The sequence below is a fragment of the Staurois parvus genome, unplaced genomic scaffold (assembly GCF_062004578.1).
Source record: "Staurois parvus isolate SC_StPar_1 unplaced genomic scaffold, SC_StPar_1.0 ptg000144l, whole genome shotgun sequence".
Classification (NCBI taxonomy): domain Eukaryota; kingdom Metazoa; phylum Chordata; class Amphibia; order Anura; family Ranidae; genus Staurois; species Staurois parvus.
Window position 1 is genome coordinate 1,542,330 of NW_028317940.1, and position 27,284 is coordinate 1,569,613.

The following is a 27,284-nucleotide window of genomic DNA, read 5'->3' on the forward strand; positions in this document are numbered from 1 at the left end:
TCCCTAGGTCTGGTGCACCATGCAAGATCTCACCTCGTGGAGTGTCAATGATCATGAGAACAGTGAGGAATCATCCCAGAACTACAAGTGAGGATCTTGTCAATGATCTCCAGGCAGCTGGGACCACAGTCACCAAGAAAACAATTGGTAACACACTACACCGATAAGGACTGAAATCCTGCAGTGCCCGCAAGGTCCCTCTGCTCAAGAAAGCACATGTCCAGGCCCTCTGAAGTTTGCCACTGAACATCTGAATGATGCAGAGGAGGACTGGTGGAAAGTGTTGTGGTCAGATGAGACCAAAATCCAGCTTTTTGGCATCAACTCAACTCGCCGTGTTTGGAGGAGGAGGAATGCTGCCTATGACCCCAAGAACACCATCCCAACTGGCAAACGTGGTGGAAACATTCTGCTTTGGGGGTGTTTTTCTGCTAAGGGGACAGGACAACTGCACCGCATCAAAGGGACGCTGGATGGGGCAATGTACCCTCAAATCTTGGGTGAGAACCTTCTTCCCTCAGCCAGGGCATTGAAAATGGGTCGTGGATGGGTATTCCAGCATGACAATGACCCAAAACACACGGCCAAGGGAACAAAGGAGGGGCTCAAGAAGAAGCACATTAAATCTGTGGAGGGTGCTGAAAGTTCGAGTTGCCAAACGTCAGCCACCAAACCGTAATGACTTGGAGAGGATCTGCCAAGAGGAGTGGGCCAAAATCCCTCCTGAGATGTGTGCAAACCTGGGGGCCAACTCCAGGAAACGTCTGACCTCTGTGATTGCCAACAAGGGATTTGCCACCAAGTACTAAGTCATGTTTTGTGAAGGGGATCAAATCCTTATTTCCCTCATGAACATGCAGATCAGTCATCATTTGTTAGACATGCATTTCTGCTGAATTTGTTGTTGCTATTCTGTCTCTCAGTGTTACAATACACCGAACATTCGATTTTTAGACCGATCATTTCTTTGTGAGTGGGCAAACATTCAACATCAGCAGGGGAGGAAATACGCATTTCCTTCACTGTGTGTGTGTGTGTGTGTGTGTGTGTGTGTATATATATATATATATATATATATATATATATATATATATATTTACATGAGAAATAAAAGGGAGATTGCATCATTTTGCACCAGAATGCTTTTTATTATTTGTTTTAATACTGTATAAATAAATATGTTGGTAGTAGCGGAGTCTGTGTGAATGAAGTGCTGATACAATGTAGCGATTACCTGGAAAGTTACAAATGTATACATTGGTATTCAGTTTATGCAATTAAGTAACTTGGTGTTGCACTCTGAAGGAATCTAATACTTGCTTCCCTTGGGATCGGTGGAGATATAGTATTTTTTTCTCTATGAAAGGTTACATCTGAAAACATCATATAAACCACTTTCAGCCAGCAGGTGACACTGTGTATGCTGATTACACAGCTCTACCACACAAATGGCCCATCCTGCCATGTAGAATAATTTGTTTTGCTCCTTAATTCATAAGCAATATCTAGTTACTCGGCTCTCGATTTTCTTTTTATGTCATTGAAGCTACTGCTGAAGGTCAGGGGAGATCAGACTACACTGCTAGAGGGACCCAACCAGCAGTGACCCCCCTCCTTCTCTCTCACCATGATGTCCTCCATGGAAGCTTCTGCTGAAGGTCAGGGGAGATCTGACTACACTCCTAGAGACCCAACCAGCAGTGACCCCCCCCCCTCCTCCTTCTCTCTCAGCATGATGTCCTCCATGGAAGCTTCTGCTGAAGGTCAGGGGAGATTAGACCACACTGCTAGAGAGACCCAACCAGCAGTGACCCCCTCCTTCTCTCTCAGCATGATGTCCTCCATGGAAGCTTCTGCTGAAGGTCAGGGGAGATAAGACTACACTGCTAGAGGGACCCAACCAGCAGTGACCCCCCCTCCTCCTTCTCTCTCACCATGATGTCCTCCATGGAAACTTCTGCTGAAGGACAGGGGAGATCAGACTACACTGCTAGAGGGACCCAACCAGCAGTGACCCCCCCCCCTTCTCTCTCACCATGATGTCCTCCATGGAAGCTTCTGCTGAAGGTCAGGGAAGATCAAACTACACTGCTAGAGGGACCCAACCAGCAGTGACCCCCCCCCCTCCTTCTCTCTCCTAGCAGAGGAATCCAGACACAACTTTGAAGTCTTTAGTGATCTCTGATCTCCTTATAAAGTGTTTCTTCCATGATAAAGATCAGAGGAGCGCTCAGCCACGTGTTTTCTGAGGTGTATATCAAGGTGTGCTTCTTCCCAGTGTGAGATCTCTGATGTACGGCAACATATCATCCATAGAGAAGACATTTCCCGCACTCAGGACACTAATACACCTCAATGGCTGTGTGGGCTCTCTGTCGTTTGAGAAAATAAAGCTTCTGTGAAAACATATCCCGTACTCGGGTCTCTAACACACCTTGAAGGTTGTGTGCGATCTTTGATGAATGGAAAGTTGGGCCTTGCGTGCAAAACATTTCCCACAGTCATGGCAGAAATACAGCTTCTCCCCTCTGTGAGATCTCTGATGTTCAGAAAGATTGTACTTCTGTGAAAAACGTTTCCCGCACTCAAGGCAGCAATGTGGCTTCTCACCCGTGTGAGACCTCCGATGTCTGTGAAAACTGGACTTGTCTGCAAAACGTTTCCCGCACTCAGGACAAGAAAACGGCTTCTCCCCCGTGTGTGATCTCTGATGTGTGTTAAGATGGGCCTTCTGCGCAAAACATTTCCTGCACTCGGGGCAAGAATACGGCTTCTCCCCCGTGTGACATCTCTTATGTTCAGAAAGATAAGACTTCCTTGAAAAACATTTCCCGCACTCAGGGCAGGAGTACATCTTCTCGCCCGTGTGAATCCTCTGATGTCTGGAAAGACTGTACTTCTCTGAAAAACCTTTCCCGCACTCAGTACAGGAATACGGCTTTACTATTGTGTGAGATATTTGATGTCTGACAAGTTCTGATTTCCGGGAATAACATTTCCAGCACACAGGACAGGAATGAAGCTTCACACCCATGTGGGACCTCTGATGTACAGAAAGACTTAATTCAGAGCAAAAACCTTCCCCACATTCCACACAGGAAAATCTCTTCTCCCCCTGAACCCCGGCCCCATCCCCCACAGTACGAGGTTGCTCAGAGTCAGGGGGATTCCATGGTCTCTCCACACTGGGAAGTCCACCATCCATAGGGGAGCTCATTGTCTTTTCTCCGGCACAATCTCCTGGGATGTCCTCATCTTCCATTTTACAACCTGGAGATAAAGTGAGACGATCCTTTGAGGGTTTCTCCATGGCGGGTCCTGGAAAAATAGAAAAACATCATCAATAGATAGGAGAGGGTTAGTTCACTTCCATCAAGATTCCATCTGGATCAGGGAGATAGGAGGGAGCAGATGTTCTCTGTGGATGTCCCAACCAGCTGGGACTTTTCCCCTCTTCAGTCAAAGGGCCTTTGCTCCTCCTCCCAGATCACTTCTACATTTATACCGCCTTGTCAGAGGAGCAGGAACCAATGGGGGCTGGGGGGGGGGGGGGGGCAGTAACAGAGCAGAGATAAGAGAAGAATATATTCTGGTCACCTGTGCTGATCTCTGTAGGAGTGTCCTCCTCTATGAATGTCCTCCTTATTCCAGCCTCCTCCGTATATTGCTGATCATCCCTCACATACGTCTCTTCTACTTCACCCTCAACTTTCATGTTCATCAGATCTTCACCCTAAACCAACAGAATGGCAGAAAATAACATCTGTAACATAGAAGGATTTATGATGTGAGATCACATAGAACATCTCATCTTGTAGAGTCCACACATCGTCTCCACGTCAGAGTGTTCCATCACTTTATGTTCCCGACCCTCAACTCCACCTACCTGATGATGGTGAGGGATGGTGTGATCTTCCTGTGTGAAATCCTGGGAATACAGAGGATGGGGACATCTCTCTGGTGGGTTCCCATGACTGGATCCACCTACCTGATGATGGTGAGGGATGGTGTGATCTTCCTGTGTGGAATCCCGGGAATACAGAGGACAGGGACATCTCTCTGGTGGGTTCCTGGTATTAGGTGACTCCATCATATCCTTGTGTCCTTCCAAAAGCTCCTCCATCTCACCATATTCCTCAACCTCCTCTTTATACTCTTCTTTAACAATAATAATACAATCCCCGAGGATTCCACTCTGAATATATAATAAAACACTCAATTTAACAAACAAGCATGTGTATAAATCACAACTATTAACGATTGTTCCTCATCTACCTGATGATGGTGAGGGATGGTGTGACCTTCCTGTGTGGGATCCCGGGAATACAGAGGACAGGGACATCTCTCTGGTGGGTTCCCATGACTGGATCCATCTACCTGATGATGGTGAGGGATGGTGTGACCTTCCTGTGTGGAATCCCGGGAATACAGAGGACGGGGACATCTCTCTGGTGGGTTCCCATGACTGGATCCATCTGTAGGAAACACACACACTGACTGAATTCATTGTTTCTATGTGTTTATCAGATGATGAGGGATCTAGGTGGATCCTCCGTACTGCTCTCTCCTTTCCAATAAAGTCTCCTCTTACCCGGTGATGTGAGGGGCGGCTGATTGTCCATCATGACGTCCTTGTAGAGGTCCTTGTGTCCTTCTAAATACTCCCACTCCTCCATGGAGAAATAGACAGTGACACCCTGACACCTTATAGGAACCTGACACACACAATGATACAGTCACCATCCAGACACATCCCTTGTCTGTTACTGGAGAATGTCCCAGAATTCCCAGCACCGCTCACCTCTCCTGTCAGCAGCTCCATCATCTTCTTGGTGACTTCTAGAATCTTCTGCATGTTGGATCTCTCAGGGTTTAGGGAATCACATGGAGGCACTGTGATGGTCATATGATCACCTGACTTCAGAAGAGGAAATCTCTGTATTGGGGAACCAATAGGAACATCATGTTAGACTCCCAGAATCCTCCTCACCTCTCCAGTCAGGTATGTGTTTTATTAATAGAGATGAGAGTGAAGTCATGTGACCTCCCAGAATCCTCCTCACCTCTCCAGTCAGGTCTGTGTTTTATTAATAAAGATAAGTGATGTCATGTGACCTCCCTGAATCCTCCTCACCTCTCCAGTCAGGTCTGTGTTTTATTAATAGAGATGAGAGTGATGTCATGTGACCTTCCAGAATCCTCCTCACCTCTCCGGTCAGGTCTGGGTTTTATTAATAAAGATGAGAGTGACGTCATGTGACCTCCCAGAATCCTCCTCACCTCTCCGGTCAGGTCCGTGTTTTATTAATAGACATGAGAGTGATGTCATGTGACCTCCCAGAATCCTCCTCACCTCTCCGGTCAGGTCTGTGTTTTATGAATAGAGATGAAAGTGATGTCATGTGACCTCCCAGAATCCTCACCTCTCCGGTCAGCAGGTAGATGATCTCCAGGGTGAGGTTTAGTATCTTCTCAGTCATGTGACTCCGTTCCTCCTCCATCCTCATTGATGTGGTCATGTGATCTATGTGGGTTTCTCTGTAGATGGATAGCAGATAATTATCTGGACTATACGAGTTGTACAATGTCAGGATGGGAATATAAGGGGTTAATAGACAGTGTGTCTCCAGTGGATGTTGCTGAGCAGGGAAGTAAGTAGAAGGTGAGCAACTCCAGCAGGAGGGAGAAAGTAATGTTAAGGCTGCACAAATTCAGGGCAGGCCACATCTGTAGACCATTACAGCCACAACACGCACACTGGTGGCCATTAGTCCGCCAACATTTCTAACGCATCCTCCTCCTGCTCAGATTCTGTCATAACCCCACAAACTGGCTATGAGAAGTAGGCAGAATTATTGGAGCACGCCATCTCTGACTTGATGCAGGACAAAGACCTGAATGATGTACAGTACAAGTCTGTTTACGCCTCGTACTCATTGTCCTACCACTGGTCAATTTAGTCACCGCTCTATCTCAGATGCTACACTCTATTCATTGCTGGAAAACATCTTCCACATCTTCCCCAGTTTGGGCCTGTTCTATTTGCCGTCCTCCCACTGGACAATGTCTACTGAACCGTATCTGAAGGCCACAGTGCCAATATTTAGACTGTTATTGCTGCTGACTTTTATTTAGACTGTTATGTTCTGCTCTCACGAGCCCTGTGGTGGAACTTAATGTTGTTTCAAATACAGATATAACCCAAGATGACTCCTCATCGCCAATTTTGCTGGGTCTGGGTGGATTCGTGGAGGAGAAAGGTGAGCTCTTCCTCCATGCCCCGGAAGTGGGGGAATATTCTGCCCCTGAAGGGGTTAATCTGGGTTCCCACATTATATATGTGTGTATCATCATCTACTGGAGATAAAAGACGTCACAGTGACTATGGAGGAAGAGGACGGACTTGACGGTGGAGGAAGAGGACGGACGTGACGGTGGAGGAAGAGGACGGACGTGACGATGGAGGAAGAGAACGGACATGACAGGAGGGTTACTGGTTGTAAATATAAAATCAGATCTTATTACCTCCTCTGCTGCCACTTCCACCAATGTCTCCTCTCTTCTTCCTCCTGACTCACCTCTCACCCGGAACTTCCTTTATATAACTGACATCCCTTCCTATATGTACCTGACGTCACTTCTTGCCTAACATAGAGACTTCCTGTCTGGGTAGAAGTGAGATCACCCTTTGTGGAGCTCAGAGGAACTGCAGCCCCGAGAACTGTCTCGTAGTGTGACCCCGGCCTTGTGCTGGGTGTGTATGTTTCGCCATCTGTGTCATTCTTCAACCTTAGATAGCAGGAGACACATAGAGGGAAGTTTATATCTTACATGGCAGCAAGCATTCTCCTTGGGAGGTCAATAGGTTACCACCACTTTCCTGGTGGTCTGTTGGCAATAGTAAAGAGTTGATATTTTCAAAGCATTAAATGAGTTTTGAGGACCTTTCTTGGAGCCCTTTCAGAACCTTCAGCTCCAGTCTGATGGTTCTCCATACAGATCTTACTGGGGGCTTGGCCTGTATCTATAAAATGCTGTTAGTAGATTTCAGTACTGCTTCAACCTTCTGTCTAACTCTGCTAAAATAGAGGCAGGGTTTCCTAGTTCAATTCAGCACTCCCAGACTGAAGCTGAAGGACATGGGACATTAACCATTATATGAAGAAAGTCACATACCCTCCCAGAAAGGAAGAAACACGGCGCCTCTAAGTGTAGACTGCGATGCAAGTTTAATGGTTAAAAAGTAAGTCGGCAACTACCATGTTCATTGATAAACTATAGGCTCATCATTAATATAGATGCTCAGTCCGCCTTATCGCCAAGATGGTAAGCTGCACTGGAATATAGGACAGTAGGATGGTGGGGAGAGGTCAAGGTGGAGGACATCACTGGGATGTACTCCGCTGTGGTGGTCTTCTGCAGCGGCTTGCCTACTTACTTTTTAACCATTAAACTTGCATCACAGTCTACACTTAGAGGAGCTGTGTTTCTTCCTTTGTTCCCGCCACAGTAGAGTCTTCTTCACTCTACCACATCCTGCCCTGGTATTCAGACTGTTCCATTCCCTCCTCCACCATTGGATTCCTAATACTGGATTTATTAAGACTCTGTAGATGTTTGGTCTGCAGGTTCCATGCACCTACGATTTCCTTCCATACCCTTCCATACCCAGAGGTGCTGAGTATTCTCCTTGGCTGTGGAGGAGGAAAGAGTTGTGGAAGAGTGCAGGTATAATTAGTATAAGGGGGTCTGGTGATGCCACTTTGCCTTGCATGGGACAACACAACATAGCACCTTCCTCAAGAGGCTGCTAGTTATATTGGGTAATTTAGTTCTTGTGACTCTCCTGTAATCAGTTGAGCAGCTTGTGGTTGCTTTGGGCTGTTCTGGGCTCTGCAGGCTGCAGGTTTGATTGTTTCGACCTGTTTTCTGGAGGATTCCAGAATATAGTGGGTTGGGAGAGTCAAATAACCAGCCTGAATATTTAGGTGGTTCCAGACAATCCCTTGGCAGGTGGTTCCCAGTAGGTGGCTGGGGAAAACATAGCCAGAGTTCAAGGCAGGACTGTTCTTGCCCAGGAGAAGAAGTTCCCACCATGAAGGGCTACTGCCCCTCTGGGCAGCCTAGCAGCAGGTTTTATCTGTTTCCATTGAGATCCCAGCTGTGACAGAGCTGAGGGGGACTAATCTAAATTCTCTGAAGTTAAGAGATGGATTCCATTGGGGTCTGGCCTAGAACATTCACTGAGGAGTTGCCTCTCTGATACTGGAGGGAGACATCCAAGTATCAAGGGGCACCTTGAACCTTGAGTACAGCAAAGAGATCCTAGCGGACCATGGAGTATCCCACAGCTCCCTATGCCCTAACTAGCAATACATTTTAACCACTTGCCCTCCTGAGGATTTACCCCCCTTAATGAGCAGGCCTCTTTTTTGCTACTCGGTGCTGCACTAATTCAACTGATAATTGCGCAGTCATGCAATGCTGTACCCAAACAAAATTTGCGTCCTTTTTTTCACACAAATAGAGCTTTCTTTTGGTGGTATTTGATCACCTGTGCGCTTTTTATTTTTCACGCTATAAACAAAAAAAGACCACAAATTTTGAAGAAAAACAATATTTTTTACTTTCAGCTATAAAAAATATATAGTAAACTCAAAGTTGGTTATCAATTTAGGCCAAAATGTATTCTGCTCCATGTTTATGGTAAATAAAAATCCCAATAAGTGTATATTGATTGCTTTGTGTGAAAGTTATAGCGTCTACAAACTATGGTATAGATACTGCAATTTCCGCCATTTTTTTGCTATACAGCGCTGCGTTAGTTTAACAGACAATTGCGCGGTCCTGCAATACGGCACATAAATTAAATTTATGTCCTTTTTTTCCCACAAATAGAGCTTTCTTTCGGTGGTATTTGATCGCCTGTGCATTTTTTATTTTTTGCGCTAGAAAAAAAAAAGCCTGCAATTTTGAGAATAAAAAACAATATTTTGGACTTTTTGCTATAAAACATGTCCAGTAAAAAAAATTTAAAAATCAAATTTCATCATAAATTTTGGCCAAAATGCATTCTGTGACATGTCTTTGCTAAAAAAAAAAAACCCAATATGTGTAAATTAATTGGTTTACGTGAAAGTTATAGCGTTTACAAATGGTGTGAAAGATACTCAGATTTTTAATTTTTTTTTATACTAATAATGGTTGCGATCAGTGACTTATGGCGGCGATCAGTGACTTATGGGAGGACTGCGGGACTGCGGCGGACATTCTGACACTAAAGGGAAACTGACATGGGGTCACTGACATCCCCAGTGACACCAATACAGTGATCAGTGCAAAAAAAAAACACTGACACTGTACTAATGGCACTGGGGAGGAAGGGATTAACTTTTTTATTCACTGAAAGGGTTAACTGTGTGAGGGGAGTGATTTACTAGGGGGCGGGGGTGTGCACTGCACGGAAAACGCTGATCCGGAGAGATAAACTCTTCTCTCCCGATCGGCATGTCAGGAGCTGTCAGGGAACTGACAGAAAACAGAGCTACTGCAGCCCTGCTTTCTGTCAGTGATTGGCGCTAATCGGCGGGACAGGGCCAGTAATGACTGGCTGTGACCCGGCGACTGACACCCGCGGCCGGGATTGGCGGTGCAGGTAGGTCGGCGGCGCGCCTCGTGCACGCTTCCTACCTGTTTTGCAAAAGCGCGTTTTAAAACGTGCTTTTGCCCAGCCGTGCCGCCCTGCCGCCGTATTTCTACAGTGGCTGGGCAGCATGTGGTTAAAGGGCAACCCCTAGACTGTTTATTGAGCCAGAGGAGTAGAGACAATATGAGTGCAGCGCTATAGGCAATGTCCAAGTGACAATAAAAATCTATACGATCTTCAAATATGAAAGTATTCAAGATGGTAGACAGTTCAGTGATGGGGGACTCGCAGGGAGTATAGGTGCGATCCAATCCCAGAAATAGATAAATTGCCCGCTTACCAGAAGCGCAATTACAATGCGCATGTACAGGTTACATATAGCCGTGGTCCCATGTAGGCGCTGCTTTATAGTACCCAGATGGTCCGTCGGTGGTAAAGCGATACTGGTCCGGTCGGATCACACTGCTCCTTGGGTCCACACAAAGAACCTAAAAAATGCTGGGGCTGAGGTATGGGAACTCAGTGCCAGGTGTAAGGAGTGAAAATACTCATAGTGTAGTATGTTTTTTAAAAAAATTTATTAAATCCAATACATAAAAATCATTAGGAGTTACAAAAAGCACATGCCTGCAGCCTGTAGCCAGTAAAAGCAGCTTGCAAAAAAGGTACTATACACTGACCAGTGGGTAACATGGGTGGGCCGCCGGACCTCCTGACCCGGCGGCGTGATGTCAAGGCGTGCGAAGGCTCCTCCTAGACGCGTTTCGTGTCAATACACGTCTACTGTAGGGGTGATGCCATGCCAGAGGAGTGACTGCTGCTGTTTGCCTGGCTGCCATTGCAACTATTTTGGAGAAGAACTTGGGAGTAACTTAGTGGCCCTTGCGGGGGTGAGGGCTACAATAACAACATATCTCAATACACAAAAGTCACAAAGCTGCCAACAAGAATGGGACAGTTTGAAGTATTTTTGTGCTCTTTTCCAACCATTCACATCACTTAACCCATTCACTTACATGGTTCGAAATCCTGGCCACGTAAGCCAAGTGGTGGGAATGGAGGTGACATCACTGCATAAATATGGCCACTGGCCATTTTTCGGCAATGATTTCACCCCTATTCCTGCCCCTTCCCTTACACTGTTGATGACAACTCAGGGAGCTGCCATTTGGTGATCGGCCATTGAAGCAGTGGGATCATCCATTTTTTTTTTCCAGAAGGTGTTGGGCATCGTGATTGACATAGATCTTTACTGCAATTTTTTTTTAATAGTAGACTTTTAATAAAGAACTGTCTCTACAGTAAATCTGTGTGTAATCCTTACTCATCCGCATGGAAAGGGTGGAGTATCAGGGTGCCCCAGTGTTGTTAAAGAGCGCTTCCAGAATTCGATAACCCCCCCCCCCCACACACACACACACACACAAACACACCTGAAAACCCCCACAACAGCCAGGCCAGGTTATGGAGAAGAGGCCCTTGTCCTCATCAACATGGGGACAGGGTGATTTGCCAGGGTTTTGTCTATCATGGTAAGGTCCCCCTACGTTGAGGGCATGTAACCTGGTATGGTTCAAGAGAGCGGGGGAACACACTCATTCCCCCTCTGTTGGCCAGCCAGGCTGCATTCTCGGTAAAGGGTCTGGTGTAGATTTTGGGGGAACATCAAGATTTTTTTCCCATAGGGTTCCCCTTAAAAACCATGCCAACCAGAAGGATCTCTATAGAATTTGGAGAGGACTTCATGCAGTTTTTTTTTTCTGTGGTGGGGTCCCCTAAACATTCATACCAGAAAAAAAGGCCTGGTATATATTTTAGGGGAACAGCCATGCTGATGTTTTTCTTGTATGTGAGGGTCCCCCATTAACATCTATATCAGACCCTTATCTAGGATACCAATAAAGCTAAGTTATCGTTCCGTTAGGGGGAAATACTGCAGAGGACGAGTGTCTTTCTGATTGGAGGAGCACAATCACATGCAGAGAGCACTCTCATATATCTTATGGAGCGAAAGAGAGATCATGGACTGTTTTATAGACTTTAAATGGAGGAATACACTTTATTTTAGTGTGGCACATAGAAGTCATCATTTTCAATTGCTGTGATACAATAAAGTGGACATTTTTATTGAAGGGGTATGGATTAGGGGTAGAACACGGCAGATGTTATTACTTGTATAATATATTTCTACCCCCCTTGGTGGGAATGGAGATGACCCCATCTATAAGGATATACAAGGCCGTGTCCATGCTACAAGACGTTGCAGTTCCTCTGAGCTCCACAAGGTGGCAATCTGACTTCTAGTCTTTATGGAAATTGGACAGGAAGTGATGTCAGGTAGAAACAGGAAATGTCAGCCGCAGACAGGAAGTTCCATGTTCGAGGGATTACAGAGAAGACATTGCTGGAAGTGGCAGCAGAGGAGGTAACAAGATAATATTTTATTGTAGCTCTCATCACCATTTATTATTGGTAGCAAAATTTACTCTGTCCCGCTTTGCCCTTTAAATCCCACTCTTTTCCGCCTGATGTACATACAGACCAACCAATATACTATTTAAGTGACTAACGTGTCCATTTTCCATCACTGCTGAGGAACAGAAGGTATCTGGGTTCGGTTCTGGGAAGGTTTGGAGACCATTACATAAGTTCAGGTGCCCGAATCCAAACCTCATTGAAGTTAATGGGAGCCGAACCCAAAAATCAGTTCGGGACATTTGCCAGGCTGATAGGCAAGGGGCATGGGCTGTTGGGCACTGCTCTGGGGGACATGTTGCAAACCAAAAACCGCCCGAAAAATGCCCGAATCCAAACCCCATTGAAGTTAAAGGGAGCCGAACCCAAAAATCAGTTTTGGACACCTTCCAGGAAGGTTTGGAGACCATTACATAAGTTCAGTTACCCGAATCCAAACCCCATTGAAGTTAATGGGAGCCGAACCCAAAAATCAGTTCTGCACATTTTCTAGGCTGATAGGCAAGGGGCATGGGTTGTTGGGCACTGCCCTGGGGGACATGTTCCAAAACAAAAACTGCCCAAATCCAAACCCCATTGAAGTTAAAGGGAGCCGAACCCAAAAATCTGTTCTGGACATTTTCTAGGCTGATAGGCAAGGGGCAGGGGCTGTTTGGCACTGCTCTGGGGGACATGTTTCAAAACAAAAACCGCCCGAAAAGTGCCCGAATCCAAACCCCATTGAAGTTATTGGGAGCCAAACCCAAAAATCAGTTCTGGCCATTTTCTAGGCTGATGGGTAAGGGGCATGGGCTGTTGGGCACTGCCCTGGGGGACATGTTCGAAACCAAAAAATGCAAAACAATTTTCTTTGGTGGGGAACAGCAATTTTAATAATGCTTAAAGGTCAATTTTAAAAAATGCAAAATTCCTTTAACTTCCTTCAAACTGCATGTCGGAGGGATGCCTTGACCCCTGTGTTTGAAGTGGCTGATCTATACCAGCCATTCTCAACCAGGGTGCCCAGGTACCTTGGTGTGCCTTGAGGCTTCTTCAGGGGTGTCTTGAGGTTTCTTCAGGGGTGCCTTGGCAAAATGTCTAAAAATTGCCCAAAACTTGTATACAAGTGGAAGAAGTCTGACTTTTAGTTACACAAAGCCACAGGTCTTCATGGTGCACTATTACGACCTTCTAGCCACCGGCGTCCTGACAACCAATGACATCATCAGTTGATGAGGAGGATGTCAGTTGCCTGCACAGCATCCTTGTTTGACACTCCCCCGCCCCTCTCTGTCGGTGCTGGGGCACACTAGCACAATGATGGAGAGAAACATGGTAATAGTAGTCAGGACCAGTGTGCCAAAGTATATTAGCTCTGGAAGAATAAATCACCTCTAGCATTGGGTGTCCTACATGTGTGGAAGTTGCTGCGTTATATAAAATGATTAGAACAGTTTTTTTTTTTACATTTTAGCATGGGGTGCCTCAAGACTGTCCATCATTTCAAAGGGTGCCTCGGGACTGTCCATAATTTCAAAGGGTGCCTCAAGACTGTCCATAATTTCAATGTATGCCTCAAGACTGTCCATAATTTCAAAGGGTGCCTGGGACTGTCCATAATTTTAAAGGGTGCCTTGGGACTGTCCATAATTTTAAAGGGTGCCTCAGGACTATCCATAATTTTAAAGGGTGCCTCAAGACTGTCCATAATTTCAAAGGATGCCTCAAGACTGTCCATAATTTCAAAGGGTGCCTCAGGACTGTCCATAATGTCAAAGGATGCCACGGGACTGTCCATAATTTCAAAGGGTGTCTCGAGACTGTCCATAATTTTAAAGGGTGCCTCAAGACTGTCCATAATTTCAAAGGGTGCCTCAAGACTGTCCATAATTTCAAAGGGTGTCTCAGGACTGTCCATATTTTCAAAGAGTGCCCCGGGACTGTCCATAATTTCAAAGGGTGCCTCAAAAATGTTCATAATTTCAAAGGGTGCCTCGGGACTGTTCATAATTTTAAAGGGTGCCTCGGGACTGTCCATAATTTTAAAGGGTGCCTCAAGACTGTCCATAATTTTAAAGGGTGCCTCAAGACTGTCCATAATTTTAAAGGGTGCCTCAAGACTGTCCATAATTTTAAAGGGTGCCTCGGGACTATCTATAATTTTAAAGGGTGCCTCGGGACTGTCCATAATTTTAAAGGGTGCCTCGGGACTGTCCATAATTTCAAAGGGAGCCTTGAGACTGTCCATAATTTTAAAGGATGCCTCGGGACTGTCCATAATTTTCAAGGATGCCTCGGGACGGTCCATAATTTTAATGGATGCCTTGACTGAAAAAAAGGTTGATAAACACTGGTTTACACAATGTATAGAATTTACTACAACAACACGGAGCGTGTTTAACCGCTTCCCAACCTCCCTATAGCAGAACTACTGCTACGGGGCAGCAGGTTTGTGCAAAATCGAATATATATATACGTGTTTTTGTATTTCCAGGTAGGGGCGTGCGCCACCCTACCCACACCACTGTTCGCAGCTACAGCTGTCGATCACTGGGTCCCAGCTGGAGATTCCCCTCCGGCACCCGGCGATTGCTGAGGAACACTGACAGGGGAGAGGTCTGTATGTAAATAATACAGATCTCTCACCTGTCAGCACCAGCATGCTGCTTTGTATGGCTCTGCATAGCACAGCAATACATAGCAGTGTGCTTACACAGTAAAGCACACACAGACAACATAGTAAAACAGCACACAGTTAACCCTTTGATCGTCCCAGATGTTAACCCCTTCATAGAATGGAAAGGGGTCTGGAATGGATGTCAAGGGGGATTCCTTGCAACAAAAATAAAAAATTGTTGAGGAGAAGCGTATGGCTTTGGATTTAATAATTAATGCTTAAAGGTGTTTTCTTCCATGATAGAGACCCTCATATTACCCCTCCTCCCTCCCCCATCCTAATATTGTACAACCAGTACAGTCCAGATCATTCTCTGTTATCAATTATTGGTCTACAGGAAACCTGCATAGATCACATGACCAATGAGGATGGAGGAGGACCGGAGTCACATGACTGAGAGGATACTAAACCTCACCCTGGAGATCATCTACCTGTTGACCGGAGAGGTGAGGCGGATTCTGGGAGGTCACATGACATCACTCTCATCTCTATTAATAAAACACAGACCTGACCGGAGAGGTGAGGAGGATTCTGGGAGGTCACATGACATCACTCTCATCTCTATTAATAAAACACAGACCTGACCGGAGAGGTGAGGAGGATTCTGGGAGGTCACATGACATCACTCATCTCTATTAATAAAACACAGACCTGACCGGAGAGGTGAGGAGGATTCTGGGAGTCTAACATGATATTCCTATTGGTTCCCCAACACAGAGATTTCCTCTTCTGAAGTCAGGTGATCATATGACCATCACAGTGCCTCCATGTGACTCCTTAAACCCTGAGAGACACAACATGCAGAAGATTCTAGAAGTCACCAAGAAGATGATGGAGCTGCTGACAGGAGAGGTGAGCAGTGCCGGGAATTCTGGGACATTCTCCAGTAACAGACAAGGGATGTGTCTGGATGGTGACTGTATCATTGTGTGTGTCAGGTTCCTATAAGGTGTCAGGGTGTCACTGTCTATTTCTCCATGGAGGAGTGGGAGTATTTAGAAGGACACAAGGACCTCTACAAGGACTTCATGATGATTGATGATCACTGATAGTATCATTAGGATCTGTACATTATCTGCATTGTTACCATTGATGTCATTTTATTATATATTCAGAGTGGAAACCTGAGAGATTGTAAAGTTGAAGTTAAAGAAGAGATAAAAGAGGAGGAGTATGGAGTGATGAAGGAATTTTCTGTAGAACACAAGGATCTCTACAAGAACATTATGATGGAACCACCTAATAATGGAAACCCACCAGAGAGATGTCCCCATCCTCTGTATTCCCAGGATTCCACACAGGAAGATCACAACTACGCCCAACATGATCAGGTAGATGATTTAACAGTTATTGGTAGTTGTGATTTTTATGCATCATGTTTGTTACAATGAATGCCTTACTCCATTTTCAGGGTGGAAACCTTGAGGATTATAAAATTGTTGTTAAAGAAGAGTATAAAGAGGAGGATGGGGAGTATGGAGTGATGGAGGCGTTTTCAGAAGAACACAAGGATATGATGGAGCTACCTAATACCAGGAACCCACCAGAGAGATGTCCCCGTCCTCTGTATTCCCGGGATTCCACACAGGAAGGTCACACCATCCCTCACCATCATCAGGTAGGTGGAGTTGAGGGTCGGGAACATAAAGTGATGGAACCCTCTGACATGTGGAGACGATGTGTGGACTCTACAAGATGAGATGTTCTATGTGATCTCACATCATAAATCCTTCTATGTTACAGATGTTATTTTCTGCCATTCTGTTGGTTTAGGGTGAAGATCTGATGAACATGAAAGTTGAGGGTGAAGTAGAAGAGACGTATGTGAGGGATGATCAACAATATACGGAGGAGGCTGGAATGAGGAGGACGTTCATAGAGGGGGACACTCCTACAGAGATCAGCACAGGTGACCAGAATATATTCCTCTCTTATCTCTGCTCTGTTACCGCCCCCCAGCCCCCATTGGTTCCTGCTCCTCTGACAAGGCAGAGTACATGTAGAAGTGATCTGGGAGGACCAAAGGCCCTTTGAAGAGGGGAAGAGTCTCAGCAGGTTGGGACATCCACAGAGAACATCTGCTCCCTCCTATCTCCCTGATCCAGATGGAATCTTGATGGAAGTGAACTAACCCTCTCCTATCTATTGATGATGTTTTTCTATTTTTCCAGGACCCGCCATGGAGAAACCCTCAAAGGATCGTCTCACTTTATCTCCAGGTTGTAAAATGGAAGATGAGGACATCCCAGGAGATTGTGCCGGAGAAAAGACAATGAGCTCCACTATGGATGGTGGATTTCCCAATGTGGAGAGACCATGGAATCCCTCTCAGCAACCTTGTACTGTGAGGGATAATAATGAAATGCAGGAGGAGAAGGAATTTTCTTATGCTGAATGTGGGGAAAGTTTTCACTCTGAATTAAGCCTTTCTGTATGTCAGAGATCTCACACGGGGGAGGAGTTTTATTTCTGTTCTGAGTGCGGGAGATGTTTTCGTCATGAATCCGAACTTGTCATACATTACAGATCTCACACGGGGGAGAAGCCGTATTCTTGTTCTGAGTGCGGGAAACATTTTTCACAGAAGTCCCATCTTTCCAGACATCAGAGATTACACACGGGCGAGAAAACGTATGCCTGCCCTGAGTGTGGGAAATGTTTTCCACAGAAATCAAAACTTGTTTTACATCAAAGGTCTCACACGGGAGAGAAGCCATTTTCCTGTCCTGAGTGCGGGAAATGTTTTTCACAGAAGGCCAATCTTTCCAAACATCAAAGGTCGCACACGGGTGAGAAGCCTTATACTTGTTCTGAGTGCGGGAAATGTTTTGCACAGAAATCAGACCTTGTTATACATCAAAGATCCCACACGGGGGAGAAGCCATTTTCCTGCCCTGAGTGCGGGAAATGTTTCTCAGATAAGTCCAAGCTTTCTAGACATCAGAGACTGCACATGGGGGAGAAGCCGTATTCCTGCTCCGTGTGCGGAAAGTGTTATACGCGGAAACCTGAACTTATTATACATCAAAGATCTCACGCGGTGAAGAAGCCGTATTCCTGCCCCGAGTGCTGGAAATGTTTTTCCGATAAGTCCAACTTTTCGAGACATCAGAGAATGCACACGGGTGAGAAGTTGTACTCCTGCTCTGAGTGCGGAATGTTTTTTTCCAAGAGCAACCACCTTTCCAGACATCAGAGGTCTCACACGGGGGAGAAGCCGTATTCCTGTCTCGAGTGCGGGAAATGTTTTTCGCAGAAGTGCCATCTAAACACACATCAGAGGTCTCACACAGGGGAGAAGCCGTATTCTTGTCTTGAGTGCGGGAAATGTTTTTCACGGAAATCCATTCTTACCGAACATCAGATATGTCACATAGGGGATCATGAGATTCCTTGTACTTAATATGAACACTTTCTTCGTCCATTGGTGGACGCGTTGTCCTGGCAATGACGTCTTTCTCCAGGAACCTCAACTTCCTTTTTATATGCAATCAAAGCTTTATTGTAACACATGTGTGAGAACAAGGAAGATGGATGTAAAGTACATTCCCATTAGGTGTAACAATTGTATGTATGATAAAAAAGAATCAATAAAATTAACGTATCCCATTCAGAAGGAAAACTTTTCAAAACTGTTACCATTTGGGAACACCCTCTTTTGACCTTTGCCAGAATTAAAGAAGCTTTGTTGAAACACACAGTATGTCCAATAGGTCCGCAATGTCACAAGCCTAGTGCCAGTTGAAATATCTTTCTATCCCCAACCAGATCCATGTCAGACCTTTGCAGGCCAGGAAAGAAAGGTGTCATGGTCAGGAGACCAGTAGCTAGGCTCCCAATGACCAGCAGAAGTACACAAGAAGGTCACCCTGGTGGATGACGTGGGTTCACCCAAGGTGCAGGGTCTGAGCACTAACCGGTATTCACCAGAGCTCCTGATGGTAGAGATAGGTTTTGCCATGTGTTAGTACCAGGTTGCAGTTCTCAGGATGGACCCACCAGGAGGTGAGCAAGCCAGGGTCCAGTAGCAGATATAGCAGGTAGCGAGCAAGCAGAAGCCTAGCCAGTAAACAAACCAAAGGTTGGTAACAAGTGGTTGCAGGTTGGGATCAAGCAGAAGCATGGTCAAGGAACAAGCCAAAGGTCAGTAAAAGTGGTTGCAGGTTGGGATCAAGTAGAATTATAGTCAAGGAACAAGCCAAAAGTCGGTAACAAGTGGTTGCAGGTTGGGATCCAGCAGAAGCGTAGTCAAGGAACAAGCCAAAGGTAAGTAAAAGTGGTTGCAGGTTGGGATCAAGTAGAATTATAGTCAAGGAACAAGCCAAAAGTCGGTAACAAGTGGTTGCAGGTTGGGATCCAGCAGAAGCGTAGTCTAGGAACAAGCCAAACAAAGGTCGGTAACAAGTGGTTGCAGGTTGGAATCAAGCAGAAGCATAGTTGAGAAACAAGCCAAAGGTCGGTAACAAATGGTTGCAGGCTGGGATCAAGCAGAAGCATAGTCAAGGAACAAGCCAAAGGTCGGTAACAAGTGGTTGCAGGTTGGGATTGAGCAGAAGCGTAGTTGAGGAACAAGCCAAAGGTCGGTAATAAGTGGTTGCAGGCTGGGATCAAGCAGAAGCGTAGTCAAGGAACAAGCCAAAGGTCAGTAACAAGTGTTGCATGTTGGAATCAAGCAGAAGCGTAGTTGAGGAACAAGCCAAAGGTCGGTAACAAGTGGTTGCAGGTTGGAATCAAGCAGAAGCGTAGTTGAGGAACAAGCCAAAGGTCGGTAATAAGTGGTTGCAGGTTTGAATCCAGTAGAAACGTAGTTGAGGAACAAGTCGAAGGTCGTTAACAAGTGGTTACAGGTTGGGATCAAGCAGAAGCGTGGTCAAGGAACAAGCCACAGGTCGGTAATAGGTGGTTGCAGGCTGGGATGAAGCAGAAGCATAGTTGAGGAAGAAGCCAAAGGTCGGTAACAAGTGGTTGCAGGCTGGGATCAAGCAGAAGTGTAATCAAGGAACAAGCCAAAGGTCGGTAACAAGTGGTTGCAGGTTGGAATCAAGCAGAAGCGTAGTTGAGGAACAAGCCAAAGGACAGTAACAAGTGGTTGCAGGCTGGGATCAAGCAGAAGCGTAGTCAAAGAACAAGTCAAAAGTCGGTAACAAGTGGTTGCAGGTTGGGATCAAGCAGAAGCGTAGTCGAGGTACTAGTCAAAGGTTGGTAATGAAGGGTAGCAGAGATAAGGACAGCTGTAGGAGTGAAAAGAGTGAGATCTTACCTGGAGGAAGGAAGGGAAAAGTGGCTTAAATAGGAAGTTCATGGGAGGAGCAAAGGGGTCAGGGATCAAGAGAAGAAAGGTTCAAGGCAAGATTGTTCAAAGAATTTTCCAGGTTGCTATTCAGCATCCTAGAAGGTTCAGCAAGAAGAGACACCACCAAATGTAGCAGAGGTTGCAGCTTCAGACCCAGGTCCTGACAGAACAGGCAGTGAGTGTGCATCCCCTCCTGAGCCATATTAGGCCATATGCCCTTAGCAATGGGAGGTTACCTTGTCCCTGGCAAGGCACCTTATCCTCATGATGGTGGTTGCAATGTTGTATTCCCAGAGGAGCAGTTGGTGGTGGGGGAAGAAAGTACAAGCGGGGCCAGTTTATGGTGGGGGCAGATCATACAGAGGGAGGCCATTTAATGGGGACAGGCAGTACAGAGTTGTCAATTGATGGTGGAGAAAGGTAGTACAGGGGTGACAATTGATGGTGGAGACTGGCAGTACAGTAGTGTCAATTGATGGAGGGGACAGGTAGTACAAATGTGTCAATTGATGGTGGGGACAGGTAGTACGGAGGTGTCAATTGATGGTGGAGACAGGTAGTATGGAGATGTCAATTGATAGTGGGGACAGGCAGTACGGAGGTGTCAATTGATGGTGGAGACAGACAGTACAGAGGTGCCAATTGATGGCGGAGACAGGCAGTGCGGAGGTGTCAATTGACTGTGGGGACAGGTAGTAAAGAGGTGTCATTTGATGGTGGGGACAGGCAGTACAGAGGTGTCAGTTGATGGTGGAGACAGGTAGTACAGAGGGAGCATTTGATGGTGGGGACAGGTAGTACAGAGGTGTCAATTGATGGTGGAGACAGGTAGTACAAAAGTGTAATTTGATGGTGGAGACAGGCAGTACAGAGGTGTCAATTGATGGTGGGGACAGGCAGTACAGGGGTGTCAGTTGATGGTGGAGACAGGTAATACAGAGGTGTCAGTTGATGGTGGAAACAGGCAGAACAGAGGGAGCAGTTGATGGTGGGGACAGGTAGTACAGAGGTGTCAGTTGATGGCGGGGACAGGTAGTACAAAGGTGTCAGTTAATGGTGGGGACAGGTAGTACAGAGGTGTCAGTTGATGGTGGGGCAGGTAGTACAGGGGTGTCAATTGATGGTGGGGACAGGCAGTACAGGGGTGTCAATTGATGGTGGGGACAGGCAGTACAGAGGTGTCAGTTGATGGTGGAGACAGGTAGTACAGAGGTGTCAGTTGATGGCGGAAACAGGCAGTACAGAGGGAGCAGTTGATGGTGGGGACAGGTAGTACAGAGGTGTCAGTTGATGGTGGGGACAGGTAGTACAAAGGTGTCAGTTGATGGCGGGGACAGGTAGTACAGAGGTGTCAGTTGATGGTGGGGCAGGTAGTACAGAGGTGTCAGTTGATGGTGGAGACGGGTAGTACGGAGGGAGCAGATGATAATGGGGCAAAGACAAACAAGCAGTGCTGCAACCTCCGCTCCCCATTCTGCTTGATAGAGCTCACTGTTCCCTGTAAGCCAGGATACATGCACAAACCAAAGGAAAAGCCGGCACCTTGGAGAAGATCTATGAAGAACATCCATTTGTTGTCAAGGAACAGCAGTATATAGCCACATAAGATGCCTACGCGTTTCGGATGTTCGTGGCCATGACTGAGGCCTGAATGGTCGGAACGTGTAGGATTCTTCTTTACTTTGGTTTGCAGTTGATGGCGGGGCCAGGCAGTACAGAGGGGGCAGTTGATGGTGGGGTCAGGCAGTACAGAGGGGGTAGTTGATGGTGGTAGGCAGTACAGAGGAGGCAGTTGTTGGTGGGGCCAGGCAGTACAGAGGGGGCAGTTGATGACGGTGGCAGGCAGTACAGAGGGGGCAGTTGATGATGGTGGCAGGCAGTACAGAGGGGGAAGTTGATGATGATGACAGGCAGTACAGAGGGGGCAGTTGACGGTGGGGCCAGGCAGTACAGAGGGGGCAGTTGACGGTGGGGCCAGGCAGTACACAGGGGGCAGTTGATGATGGGGCCAGGCAGTACAGAGGGGGCAGTTGACGGTGGGGCCAGGCAGTACAGAGGGGGCAGTTGACGGTGGGGCCAGGCAGTACAGCTGGGGCAGTTGATGATGGGGCAGGCAGTACAGAGGGGGCAGTTGATGATGGGGGCAGGCAGTACAGAGGGGGCATTTGATGATGGGGCAGCCAGTACAGAGGGGGCAGTTGATGATGGGGGCAGGCAGTACAGAGGGGGCATTTGATGATGGGGCAGCCTGTACAGAGGGGGCAGTTGATGATGGGGGCAAGCAGTACAGAGGGGGCAGTTGATGATGGGGGCAAGCAGTACAGAGGAGGCAGTTGATGGTGGGGACAGACAGTATAAAGGGGGTAGTTGATGGTGGGGACAGGCAAAAGACAGTACAGGAGGGGCGGTAAATAATAGAGAACAGACAGAACAGAGGAAGAGGCAGCACACACAGCTTCCATCATCCTCCCCAAGTCTCACTTATCATTGCCCCCAGCTGTGGCCCCTACACTGACCTCATCTTTATGCTTGGGGCCCCTCAACAGTTGGTAGCAGATTGGGAGTCTAATTCTGGGCTCTGGGGCTGTTCTTTCTCCCATGCCCTGCTTTACGTGACTTCGGGGGTGGGGCTAATTTCTTTACAGCCAATTGCTTTGCAGCTCTCTTGCGCCATGCTGCTCAATCAAGCAGCATGGAGGGGCAGTGGCCCCAGGAGCAGTGGTTTTTCATGTGTGTGGGGGGTAGGGGGGAAGGTTGCTTGGCTAGCAGTGCCCTTCTTATCACATGTCCTCTGGCAGGTATAGCTCCAAGCAACTCACGGATTCACTCTTCATCTCAGTTATTATCTAGAGTTGAACAAAGGTGTGGAAAAAATGGGTGGAGCTTTAGCCTTCCCCTGCTCCCATCTGCCAAGCTACTGTCACAATTGGATCTTGTTATTGGGAGAACAAGGTGATGTCATCACTGATGGGGGCAGTCTGCATGACAGGCTGTGCGATTCATTGGACAAGGCTGCCCACACGCCATTTTTAAATTGTCAGTTGGGAGCTGTGCAGTGGTGCTAACACACGCATGGTGTCATCTGGGGATGGTGTCACACCGCAGAAGATGTTCAGGCATGCATCATGGGAAGAGGGGTGCAGTTGGGAATATATGATTGGGGGTGCATGGGGGGAGGGGGCACAGGTTATATCTTTGCCCTTGACACCGGATGACTTTGTTCTCTTTCCGACTGGTTCACTGAAATAAATCAAATGGTTTCTACCAGGTAAGTATAGAGTTCTTCTGCTGGTTGTGGATTTATATTTCTCTGTGGGTGAGAGAACAAACACGGGTTCAGTTAATGTGTATAATTCCAATGTGGAGATGTGGAAAACACACCGATATACAGCCCAGTCTCTGCAATGTTCCTCCATCAAGAGTCCGTGCAACCTACGACATCACACTGACCATGCAGCTCCTCCTCCCAATGTTCCTCCATCTTAAGTCAGTGCAACCTACGACATCACACTAACCACGCAGCTCCTCCTCCCAATATTCCTCCATCTGGAGACCATGCAACCTACGACATCACACTGACCACGCAGCTCCTTCTCCCAATGCTCCTCCATCTGGAGACCATGTAACCTATGACATCACACTGACCACACAGCTCCTCCTCCCAATGTTCCTCCATCTGGAGTCATTGCAACCTATGTCATCACATTGACCGTACAGCTCCTCCTCCCAATGTTCCTCCATTTGGAGTCAGTGCAACCTACAACATTACACTGACCACGCAGCTCCTCCTCCCATTGTTCCTCCATCTGGAGTCAGTGCATCCTACGACATCACACTGACCACGCAGCTCCTCCTCCCAATGCTCCTCCATCTGGAGACCATGCAACCTACGACATCACACTGACCACACAGCTCCTCCTCCCAATGTTCCTCCATCTTGTGTCCATGCATCCTACGTCATCACACTGATCACACAGCTCCCCCTCCCAATGTTCCTCCATCTGGAGTCCATGCAACCTACGTCATCACATTGACCATACAACTCCTCCTCCCAATGTTCCTCCATTTGGAGTCAGTGCAACCTACAACATCACACTGACCACGCAGCTCCTCCTCCCAATGTTCCTCCATCTGGAGTCCATGCAACCTACGTCATCACATTGACCATACAACTCCTCCTCCCAATGTTCCTCCATTTGGAGTCAGTGCAACCTACAACATCACACTGACCACGCAGCTCCTCCTCCCAATGTTCCTCCATCTGGAGTCAGTGCAACCTACGACATCCCACATACCCCACAGCTCCTCCCAATGTTCTTCCATCTGGAGTCCATGCAACCTACGTCATCACACTGACCACACAGCTCCTCCTCCCAATGTTCCTCCATCTGGAGACCATGCAACCTACGACATCACACTGACAACACAGCACCTCATCCCAATATTCCTCCATCTGGAGACCATGTAACCTATGACATCACACTGACCACACAGCTCCTCCTCCCAATGTTCCTCCATCCGGAGTCATCGCACTGACCACATAGCTCCTCCTCCCAATGTTCCTCCATCTGGAGTCATTGCAACCTATGTCATCACATTGACCGTACAGCTCCTCCTCCCAATGTTCCTCCATTTGGAGTCAGTGCAACCTACAACATTACACTGACCACGCAGCTCCTCCTCCCATTGTTCCTCCATCTGGAGTCAGTGCAACCTACGACATCACACATACCTCACAGCTCTTCCCAATGTTCTTCCATCTGGAGTCCATGCAACCTACGTCATCACACTGACCACACAGCTCCTCCTCCCAATGTTCCTCCATCCGGAGTCATCGCACTGACCACATAGCTCCTCCTCCCAAAGTTCCTCCATCTGGAGTCAGTGCATCCTACGACATCACACTGACCACGCAGCTCCTCCTCCCAATGCTCCTCCATCTGGAGACCATGCAACCTACGACATCACACTGACCACACAGCTCCTCCTCCCAATGTTCCTCCATCTTGTGTCCATGCATCCTACGTCATCACACTGACCACACAGCTCCCCCTCCCAATGTTCCTCCATCTGGAGTCCATGCAACCTACTTCATCACATTGACCATACAACTCCTCCTCCCAATGTTCCTCCATTTGGAGTCAGTGCAACCTACAACATCACACTGACCACGCAGCTCCTCCTCCCAATGTTCCTCCATCTGGAGTCCATGCAACCTACGTCATCACATTGACCATACAACTCCTCCTCCCAATGTTCCTCCATTTGGAGTCAGTGCAACCTACAACATCACACTGACCACGCAGCTCCTCCTCCCAATGTTCCTCCATCTGGAGTCAGTGCAACCTACGACATCCCACATACCCCACAGCTCCTCCCAATGTTCTTCCATCTGGAGTCCATGCAACCTACGTCATCACACTGACCACGCAGCTCCTCCTCCCAATGTTCCTCCATCTGGAGTCAGTGCAACCTACGACATCACATTGACCATACAGCTCCTCCTCCCAATGTTCCTCCATTTGGAGTCAGTGCAACCTACAACATTACACTGACCACGCAGCTCCTCCTCCTAATGTTCCTCCATCTGGAGTCAGTGCAACCTACGACATCACACATACCTCACAGCTCCTCCCAATGTTTTTCCATCTGGAGTCCATGCAACCTACGACATCCCACATACCCCACAGCTCCTCCCAATGTTCTTCCATCTGGAGTCCATGCAACCTACGTCATCACACTGACCACACAGCTCCTCCTCCCAATGTTCCTCCATCTGGAGTCCATGCATCCTACGTCATCACACTGACCACACAGCTCCCCCTCCCAATGTTCCTCCATCTGGAGTCAGTGCAACCTACGTCATCATATTGACCATACAGCTCCTCCTCCCAATGTTCCTCCATTTGGAGTCAGTGCAACCTACAACATTACACTGACCACGCAGCTCCTCCTCCCAATGTTCCTCCATATGGAGTCAGTGCAAGCTACGACATCACACGGACATCACAGTTCCTCCACCCTATTTCCTCCATTCAGTGCCAACACATCCTATGACATCACACAGACCTCACAGCTCCATATCTTCATTCATGGAAGATGTAGTATGGCCTCTATGAATGGAGGAGGGATGGATGAATGAAAGGTCTATTCCAATCGTAGATCACGTTTCATTCATGAAAGTTACAGTACAGCTTCTATGAATGGAGGTTGGCAGAAGGGGCGGGCATGGTCAGCACTCCTTACAACTTCAATAATTGTGCTGGATGTCCTTTCCTTTGAAAGGTGTCCTTCTTTAGTTGTAATCTCTCTTGTTTTCTCAAGAGATCGGTGACTATACGGTCAGCGACCATATGGACTATAACCCAAATATTAGGATGGAACCTCGGAGATTCCACAATTGAGTTTTTTGCTTTGTTCTCCCAAATAAATCCCTCTTCTACGGACCCAGACAAAGCAGAAAAATATTATTTATGTAGTGCCTTCTGGTGTATATAGTTGGTCAGAGTAGTTAGAAGCCTGGATTTAGTCTGAGGGTTAATTCTGGTCAGGGCTGGAGGGCTCTACAGGTCAGTCCTCTGGTACCTCCTTCTGCTCTAGAAATTGGGAGAAGCTTCTAGAAGTCAGTAGGTGGAGGTGAGGAGGTGCAGATCTGCATATTTATGGGAGTCTGACCAATCCCAGGCAGTGTGGCAGACCAACCCATAAATATGGCAGAGCCTGGCCTGCAAGGGAGTCGGGTGGAAGATGGAGCGCTGAGAGGTGCTGCTGTGGAGCCTGGGGGGATGCCAGAGAAGGAGGGTCCTGCCTTCAGGCTGGAAGCTGAAGGAGGAAAGAGAAGAGCTAAAGGAGGGAGCTCCACTGCCCTGAGTTCACCTGGGAAGATACCATAGCCAGGTGGGCTGGTATATTGTACAGGGAGGAGACTTAGAGCTCCTACAAGTTGGGACTTTGCTAAAAATCCATTCAAGGGAACTCAGAGCTCCTGTATGTTGCTTGCTTTGCTAAAGACGGTCATGGTTCTGGCTGGAACATAGTAATTTATCGCCAATTTTGTAGTATTTTTGAGTAGAAAATTGTCCTCAAATTGTTATTCTACGATCAAGTTGGACATCCCATAACCCCTTTACCCTAGCCAAGTTAAATTCCCTAATAAAATTAAAAAACCAAGCCCATTGACCATTTCTTGTGTCTGGATACAAGTGGAAAATGTA

At 47.1% G+C, this 27,284-nt stretch overlaps 3 protein-coding genes across 3 annotated transcripts in view; 1 reads left to right on the forward strand and 2 right to left on the reverse strand.

Annotated features, from left to right (window-relative positions):
- The window catches only part of LOC149465056 (uncharacterized), a 57,309-nt gene that overhangs the window by 19,195 nt on the left and 10,830 nt on the right, over positions 1–27,284 (reverse strand). The window lies entirely within an intron of this gene.
- Positions 1,128–4,472, reverse strand: LOC149465057 (uncharacterized). The gene is made up of 4 exons (XM_089673712.1): positions 4,276–4,472; positions 3,989–4,195; positions 3,598–3,733; positions 1,128–3,318 (listed from the first exon to the last, which is right to left on the reverse strand). The coding sequence occupies exons 2-4, from the start codon at positions 4,121–4,123 to the stop codon at positions 2,426–2,428; spliced, it is 1,164 nt and encodes a 387-aa protein (XP_089529838.1). The 5' UTR covers positions 4,124–4,195; positions 4,276–4,472; the 3' UTR covers positions 1,128–2,425.
- On the forward strand, positions 12,002–18,399 carry LOC149465058 (uncharacterized). Its single transcript, XM_089673677.1, has 7 exons — positions 12,002–12,071; positions 15,115–15,223; positions 15,495–15,629; positions 15,893–16,108; positions 16,189–16,395; positions 16,551–16,686; positions 16,949–18,399. The coding sequence occupies exons 2-7, from the start codon at positions 15,140–15,142 to the stop codon at positions 18,178–18,180; spliced, it is 2,010 nt and encodes a 669-aa protein (XP_089529803.1). The 5' UTR covers positions 12,002–12,071; positions 15,115–15,139; the 3' UTR covers positions 18,181–18,399.

What these genes read in the sequence shown, in the direction of transcription:
- LOC149465058 (XM_089673677.1), top strand. Translation starts at nt 15,140, where the DNA reads ATGAGGATGGAGGAGGACCGGAGTCACATGACTGAGAGGATACTAAAC. An exon ending in TCTACCTGTTGACCGGAGAG is followed by an intron (nt 15,224 to 15,494) that starts GTGAGGCGGATT and finishes TCCCCAACACAG; the next exon opens with AGATTTCCTCTTCTGAAGTC. An exon ending in TCCTACAGAGATCAGCACAG is followed by an intron (nt 16,687 to 16,948) that starts GTGACCAGAATA and finishes CTATTTTTCCAG; the next exon opens with GACCCGCCATGGAGAAACCC.
- LOC149465057 (XM_089673712.1), bottom strand. Translation starts at nt 4,123, where the DNA reads ATGGAGGAGCTTTTGGAAGGACACAAGGATATGATGGAGTCACCTAAT. An exon ending in CCATCCCTCACCATCATCAG is followed by an intron (nt 3,734 to 3,988) that starts GTAGGTGGATCC and finishes CTGTTGGTTTAG; the next exon opens with GGTGAAGATCTGATGAACAT. An exon ending in TCCTACAGAGATCAGCACAG is followed by an intron (nt 3,319 to 3,597) that starts GTGACCAGAATA and finishes CTATTTTTCCAG; the next exon opens with GACCCGCCATGGAGAAACCC.